The 8,623-nt window shown below is 33.3% G+C and overlaps 1 protein-coding gene across 2 annotated transcripts in view; it reads left to right on the top strand.

Moving 5' to 3' along the window:
• OLA1 (Obg like ATPase 1) overlaps positions 1-6,593 on the top strand; it is a 175,722-nt gene extending 169,129 nt beyond the window's left edge. For both annotated transcript variants that reach the window (XM_017538244.2, XM_037741908.1), the window contains 3 exons: positions 456-552; positions 2,617-2,739; positions 6,080-6,593. In XM_017538244.2, coding sequence (XP_017393733.2) covers positions 456-552; positions 2,617-2,739; positions 6,080-6,181 — 322 coding nt within the window. In that variant the 3' untranslated portion in view covers positions 6,182-6,593. The remainder of the gene's footprint in view (positions 1-455; positions 553-2,616; positions 2,740-6,079) is intronic.
• Positions 6,594-8,623: the final 2,030 nt, after the last annotated feature.

Genomic DNA, 8,623 nt, shown 5'->3' with positions numbered 1-8,623 from the left:
GGTATTAGTTATGTATATTTTTGAGGAGGAATGATCGCCAAAACTCTTTCGTCATGTTCAGCGGGGGAGGGGAAAGGGCGAATCAGTTGCCGTAAATTTGTCTGAGTAACAGTAATATATTGTTTAAATATCAGATTTCAATCAAATAATTTTGCTTTTGTGGCCCAGTTCCTGAAAATAATTAATTTTGGATGAAAATAGTCGTAATTTTTCTTTTTTTAAACACTAAACAATTCAAAATAATATCTTCAGGCTAATACAATTAAAACCAATTTTAGAAGAGAGGTTTTTAAAAACAGTTCTTGCTTTCTGACCTCTTCAAGTATTATGAAAGATGAATGGTCATTTACTAATATCTTTAACATTTTCTGCTTGAAATGAATAATTTTAGCTCTATCCCAATTTCTAGCACAATCAACTTATATGTTGGGTGAATTTGTTTCATTTGATTTCAGTGCTTTGCCAAAGATCATTAAGGCTGGGTTTGCAGCACTCCAGCTAGAATACTTTTTCACTGCAGGCCCAGATGAAGTGCGTGCATGGACCATCAGGGTAAGATTCATACTTATTCATCAGCTATATCCAGTTCCACACTATTGAATTCAGATTGATATCACTGACTTTGAAGTTTGTCATGGTGGCGGTTAGCTAGTCATTACAGATGAGGTTTTTGTCCAGGATAACTTTAATTATTTGTGAGCTGCTGAACAGTGAAAGTGGAGCGGCATTGATTGAGGCAGGTAACAATTGATTCTGCCTATTACATAGTCTGAATTTCTTCATCCTGTAGAATCTGTCTACCCTCCTCCTGTGGTCAGAGATAAGACGCACCAGTATTGTGCTTGCTTAATCTGTGTGACTGGGTTTGTCTGCAGTGAAATTGATGTTGCTTTTCATTTTGTATTCGCTAAGTTTGTTTGGGTTGCGGGTGGTTCTTTCCTCCTTTGCTTTGCTCGGATTACATTTTCAGCAATAAAAGCAATATGACATCATTATGCTCTTCATAGATATACAGTTGGGCTCAAAAAGCTAAACTCAAAGTGTAATAATTCATGCCTTTTAAAATTTGAATTTGTAGAAATAATGTTTATTTTTAGTGTTATATGTTCAATCTTACTTCTTTAAAAATGTGATATGTATTTTAAAAATTGATGTATACTGAATGCGACCAGAGAGAATGACTAATTTATTCCCAGAGGACAATAGAAACTGAACTGTAATGGTTTGCTTTTAAATGTAAATATATTGTAACACAGTAGCTACTATTGAAAAATATTTTGAAATATATGTAATCCTAAATAGTGTGTTATAGAATATAAAAATAATGCCAGAACTTTTAGAAATGGAGTCTTATTCAGTCTTTTATTATGCTTTTTAAATATAGGCACACAATAAATTTTAGTGGTGCTTTGATTCCTGTTTTCAGTGACTACTGTAATTTATTGTTACATGTATTTTGATTTAATATGGATAGAAACATGGAGGCAGTTCAACATAATGTTAAATGCCTTGTGTGAATGTGAGATTTACTTTTATCTCCTCGCCCCTTTGTAAAAAAAATGTTTGATTGACTTCTAACCAAGGTCCTTTTATATAGATTTAAAAAATAATGTCAAAGCAAATCCAAGTTGATAAACAAATTGCCAGGATTTATTTTTACTACGTATTTTAAGGATGTATTTGAAAGCCTTAAAACTTTCTACCTTAAGTATGTGGAGGTAGAAAAGATCACATGCCCTGGGCTTGAAAATGTGAAAGCTGGTTTATCTTAAGACTGATTATAAGTATTCATGATTTAATGTGCTAAGATATTTAGTCAGGTAAGCATCAGTGAGTAGCCATATTAACCCAATACATCTTTTATTGTAAAAACTGTGCTTTCTAGTGTCAGACTCCTTATCACTTTAACATGCTTTATTAAGCACCCTTTAGGTCATTGTTATTTCTCAAATTTCTTTCCATGGTTATGTGTGTGTGGAATATATATCCTTGTAATATAACACATGGGGTAATTATAAGACATTTCTTTTCCTATATCAACTTGAATTTCCTTCATGATGGTTAGAGGCAGGGAATATTGTACAAAATGTTCAAAATTTTTATTATCAAAATTTTTTGAGAGTTTCACAGTTATTTGCTGAACGTAGATTTCCAACATGATTTGTTGGAAATGTCTTTAAAATGTCCCTTTGTATATTGATTTTTATATGTTCTTCAGATGAGCTGAAATTTTGAGGGCTTTTTATCTTTTTAAAACCTTTGATAATTCAGCTTGAAAGTTACTTAAAAATCTATTTTTTTTCCACTGTGAAGAATAGAAAATCGAAATGAAACCTACACCAAAACCAGACAACTGCTTCTAAATCAATAAAACTGTGGATGACTGTTAGGAAAAACAAAGCTACATTTCTTTAATATCTACTGATTTATCTGTGCTAAATCTGCTGCACGGATACTACCCAGTGTTGAAAATGTACTAATTGTATACCTGGCATCTTAACAGATATTAAACTAAGTTTTAGTTGAGCCCAACTGCGGATCAGAGAAAAGAAACTCTATGCTTAACAATCAATCATCTTAAATGCAATTAGTTTTCTCTGGTCTTTCTTTTCAAAGAAAGGGACTAAGGCTCCTCAGGCTGCAGGAAAGATCCACACAGATTTTGAAAAGGGATTCATTATGGCTGAAGTAATGAAATATGAAGATTTTAAAGAGGAAGGTTCTGAAAATGCAGTCAAGGTAAAGAATTATTTTTATTTTTGTATTTCACAATGTTTCCACTGATGTGAAGATATTCATGAAAAAAATGGATGATACTTATCTTTTAAACTGAATGTAGTCTAAAATAAAGTAATAAGATGATCAGCATTTAGTGTTACTGCGAACTGACTTAAGAGCTTTAGACATTTACATACTTTCAGATCATTTTAAAAATGTGTGAATTGTGAGTTTCGTGGACATTTTTTCTATAATTGAAAATAAAAATAAATTAGTTTTAAGTAACTGTAAATAATTTCAAAGACTTTGTTCACTGATGGCCAATGAAAAATTATACTTAACGATATTTGAATATCTGAAGTATAATATACATGCTTATGATTACTTCAAGAATAGAGATAGAAACTTAGTTAAATAAAAACTGTTCTTTCTAAAACTTCATGGTTTTACTTGTTTGTTGTTTAAAGATACTTGGGGATTTGATTTGCTTTCTCAACACTAGAGGGCAGGTCCAAAATTGTGCTTTCTTTTAGCTAATAAGGATAATTTGGTTTGCAGACACTAATAGTGAGGCAGTTTTATACATGAGTAGTAGATGATTTTTTAAAATGTAAATTCTGTTGCAAAATTAATTTTATTTGATTTATGAGATGTTAGAGAAATCTAGCAATCTCTAATATAGATAGATTAGCTGATTAAACTGACATTGTAGGAAGGTTCTTTAATTTAATATTTGAAGACTACCATAGTAAATGTTATGGAATTTAAAGAAGATTCTTATGTTTACTATTTCATAAGTTAAAATGAATACAGAAAAGTTTATTTCAGGTTTAGTTTATTTTCATTGGTATCATTGGAAAGGTCATACTGAACATCAGGACTTTAATAGAACTCTTGGAACACCAGGAAGAGCAGGGGGAAAATTTTGTTGCAATTGGTGCAATGTTGAATGACAGCCATTTTGTTTTTTTAAAAGAGTGGAAGGAGTAGTAGTTTACAAGTAAACACACTTGTTAATTTTTCAGTGGTGACATCTGTATAGATATAGGTAGGTATGGAAATACTGAGATTGGACTTTGTCAGGAATACTAATTAGGCTTGAACAGAAATCTCAGACTATTTGTCAATGTGCTACATCATGTTGGCATATCTATTTTTTATAAAGAATATAAAAATGAGGATATTTTCTATTACTAGAATTCAGAGATCAGATGCTTCTTTTTTATAATCTTAAAATGATAAGCTTGTTTACCAATCCTTAGTAGATCTATGTTGTAATAAGCTTGGTAGATGAATTGTAAATATTTCCTTTAACAATTGAGAGAATCTTTATAATAGCCAATAAAATAATATTTCCTGCTTGTAAGACTACCACTAACTGGCAGCTTTTATACAATAAATTGGAAAACGTTGACTCTGACATTTTCACCTAGGATGCCATTAAATATTTTATGTGGTTTCAACCTCCAAAACTAATATTTCAAAATTTGAAGTCCAAGTAAAACGAAGCATTTATAAATCGCTCTATGTTTCCTTATTCAAAAAATGTTTTCTTGCAGATTATCAAGTAGGCTTTAGGTTTGAGAGCAAGATTGTGTACATGTGTATGTATGTATGTATATGTATTTCTAACACCAGTGCAGCATAACTAATTTAATGCCAGTGCTATGAACTATATACTGAATAGCTCTGTGTGGGCTTTGTAGTCTACAGGGATATCACATTATTAGCAATCATATCTGCTTAGGCAAAGCTGGCTTCTACAGATGGCTGCTTTCAAGTGCAAATGAACTGGTTAGACGTGTCTTGTTTAATACATACTCAAGATTCACAAACGGGTATTGATTTTTTTTTTCAACCAGTGTTTCTGATAGCAGTGGAAATGGATTAAATGGTCTCTAGAGAATTTAAAGGAACATTGTCACTTTTAATTAATAGTAAACTTGAGTGGTAACAAAGTATATAAACTTACATTAATATGTCATGTCAATATGTACTTGATTTAGATTGTCTATATAGTTTTATAACAGTTGGCTATAGATTCTAGAATTAAGTAGCTTATGGCCTTCAATACACTGCATGTCTTTATAAAAGTCATGTGAATATGTGTGTTTATATACATGTGTATATGTGTGTGTATGTATATACATGTTTGTTTGCCTTTTAGCATGTAGGGTAGCTTTTTTAAAATAAGCTTTATATATTCTTCATATATTTATATTCTGTTAAAATCAGCACGGTTTTATACAGTCTAGATAATTGAAAATATGCTTACTAGGGCTCTGCAATCTGGTTTGTTGATTTTACCCTCAGATGTATGATCTTTATTAGTGTTTTTGTTGCAGATTAGTATAATTTCACTTGGCTTTGAACATTCTTATCAATATCTTCAAAGAGAAGTACTAATCCTGTTGGGCAAATGTTTCTTCTCAATAAATTCTAACAGAAGGGAAATACTTTTGAGAATTTCTCCAAAAAGATCCTCAGGCTCTTATTGTTGAGGAGTGGATGGTGGGGTCATGTGGGACCATGTCACTGTGTGCAATGTTAAATGTGGGTGCTGCAGGGCCTGCTATACTTAGGGTGAAGTAAAGTTCATGCCATGGACTAAACTTGGTTTTCTGGAACTGCTGCTTGTTTGTATTAAAATTACCAGCAGATTGCATGTCTGGATCTGCATACCAGCAGGTGGAATCAGTTGCTTTGCCAACTAATTTACAAGTGGAAGAAATATCTGTCTTTGCAACTGCAACCTGTTAGAGTCTCCTTGTAACTAAGGCCATTAGTTAGGAAGCTTTATGATGAATTCTAGTACATACTTCTTTGTATAGACATCGTCAAGACTAAATTTTAGAAGCTACAAGGAAATAGTTCAGAATCTGTACACAATTGATCACAATTTTCCTTATACCAGCTATATTTCTGGCATCACCAGTGTCACCAAAGGATTTATTTAAGCAAATAAAGCAGCTTTTAACCAGTTATATAGTCTTATTCTTTCTGCCTGGTTTGATCTGTTTTGTTACAGTGACTTGCTGGATGTTTGCAGACACATCAGAAATGTACCATAAACAGCATGTAATGAAACTTAATGATATTGGTATAATTACATTTATGTACCAACAATTTAGTGGAGAATACATTATGATTATGTATATATGGAAAATCTAGTTCTGCCCAAATCAAGATACTTTGCTTCTCTCCAAGTCTAGTTTTGAACTTGTATGCCTTCCTATATTTCATTTTTTCTTTTTTTATATGACCCAAGTAGTGTAACACTTTTTATATCTGCTGCCACCGTTTACCCTGTGTATTTAGTTGTAAAATAATAACCTATTTCCTCTATATTTTCTGTTTGCAGGCTGCTGGAAAGTACAGACAACAAGGCAGAAATTATATTGTTGAAGATGGAGATATTATCTTCTTCAAATTTAACACACCTCAACAACCGAAGAAGAAATAAAATGTAGTTATTGCTCAGATAAACATACAATTTCCAAAAGGCATATGATTTTTTTTTAATTAAAATTTCTGAAAACCGACGGGACAAATAAAGTTGGGGAGATGGGAATCTTCGACAAACAAACTATTTTTATTTGTTTTAACATTAAAATACTGTGTACCTCCAGTGAAATGCAAGTTCACTAAATGTGAACAGCTTTGCTTTTCACGTGATTAAGACCCTACTCCAAATTGTAGAAGCTTTTCAGGAACCATATTACTCTCATGATACTTCATTAATCTCTATCATGTATGCCAAGCCTGACACATTTGACAGTGAGGACAATGTGGCTTGCTCCTTTTTGAATCTACAGATAATGCATGTTTTACAGTACTCCAGATGTCTACACTCAATAAAACATTTGACAAAACCAGCCTTGGTGTGTTTGGGGATGTCTGTATTGACTGACTGTGGTGTGCTGAATGCGATACGGCACCTGGTGGTTGCTGATTACAGAATTTTAAGGCGTGTGTATGACACAGTAACTGGCAGTGTGGGGCAGCTGCAATTGTATCTTAAAAGTGAGTCTTTCATGGGAATCAGAAGAATAGTATTCCAGGGATTTGTCTCTAAAAAATTAATTAATTTATGGATCAACATTTATTGAAAGATGATAGCAATGATATTACAAGGGATATGAGATAGGTGACTCTGACCACAAAGAAGAAAATTCAAAAACTAAGGAATTTTGTTTGTTATTGTTGTTCTGACCATACTGAAAAGAGGTTCACTTTTAATTTCTCCTTTGAAATTATTAAATTGTGAGAACTGACCCATTGATATCTGGTGGATTATGTTTGGCTTCAATTCAGCAATGTGTATAAAAGTTCATACACTGATTTTGAAATACTAAGATCAGACTTTGAAAATTTTTAAAATTCTTTTTTTCTTACCCTTCAGATATTTTAGAGCAGCTGAAGTTGTAGTATGTTTAAGCTAAGCACTTCTTAATATCATAGCAGAAAATTCCAAAAGAAAGACAAGAACAGATTCATCGTTTGGAGACCCTTTGCCACTTGGCCTTCTCTTGTGATGATGGCCTTAAAGCTCTCTCAGCCCCAAGCCTCCCTTTCTCTCCCATGTTTCCCTTACTGTGAGATCTCCCTTCCTTGTCCCCATCCTCTGCCCTTTTGTGCTCTTCTGTGATCCCAGGACCATCTCCGTGGAATGCAGATTCATACCCAGACAGCGTTTGCCAATACTGTGTCACTTTGGCACTTTAAAGATGCAGAAGTATTAAAACACACAAACTTAAAATGGAAAGTTACCAAATGTAGCACAAGAGGCAAGAAAAGGGGTGATTTTTAAAGGCAATTTGGCTATTAGGAAAGGATATTTAAAGAGGATAAGGTTGAGTCGTGAATATAATTCAGGAGCTCTCCAGTGAGTATTTTTTTTTAGTATCAAATAGTGATCTTCTTTTGCTAACATAAAAATGAGTAAACTATAGCAGAGAAATAAGAATGAAACTAATGAAGGGTTTTTAAAAAGAACTAAGTAAACAAATGAAACTAGGCTACAGGTATAGCTGACCAAGTTTGCCGTGAAAAGTCCTTGTTAGATCTATTTCTGTATTGGAGTAATGTATAGATTAGTGGATTGTTACGTATTTCAGCAGTATAAGAAAGAATCAAATATCTTGCTCTTGAGTCTTCTCCAAAGTAAATTGCATAGACTTCTTAAAGAAGTTTGAAATCTCAGTAAAAAGATATTAGTTACATTGTCTAGCTCCTCATGTGATAATTGCACATTACACAACAGAACCGTTAATAAGAGAAAGAAGTCAGTTTTGAGGTAACTGCATCATTAGGGACTGAAATTAAATGTTAAAAATGTTTAATTTGGTTAGAAGTTCTGCAACATTGTATGTACATACACACAATTTCGTTTTCTCCGAAAGTTGAGAATTCTAAGAACTGTTACATATAATCACATATATGCATAGATCTAAGTGTTTTCCCTCCTTAATATTGATAATAGTTAATATATTTTAGGATGTTATGTAAATATTTTTGCATGTATCCATAGCTCCATCTTAATCAAATTTATAGTTAAAAGAGATTTTGAGGCCAAGCGTAGTGGCTCACACCTGTAATCCCAGCACTTTGGGAGGCCGAGGTGGCAGGATTGCTTGAGCACAGGAGTTTGAGACCAGCCTGGGCAATGTGATGAAACACCATCTCTACCAAAAAAAAAATACAAAAATTAGCTGGGCCTCATGGCACACATTTGTAGTCCCAGCTACTCAGGAGGCTGAGGTGGGAAGATAGATCGATTGCTTGAGCCCGGGAGCTAGAGGCTACTGTGAGCCATGATCATGCCACTGCACTCCAGCCTGGGCAACACAGTGAGATCCTGTCTCCAAAAAGAGAGAGAGACTTGAGAAGGCTTGTGCCCAAAGCT

Source organism: Cebus imitator, unplaced genomic scaffold (assembly GCF_001604975.1).
Source record: "Cebus imitator isolate Cc_AM_T3 unplaced genomic scaffold, Cebus_imitator-1.0 Scaffold110, whole genome shotgun sequence".
In the NCBI taxonomy this organism is placed as follows: domain Eukaryota; kingdom Metazoa; phylum Chordata; class Mammalia; order Primates; family Cebidae; genus Cebus; species Cebus imitator.
This window is presented reverse-complemented; position numbering and strand designations above follow the sequence as displayed.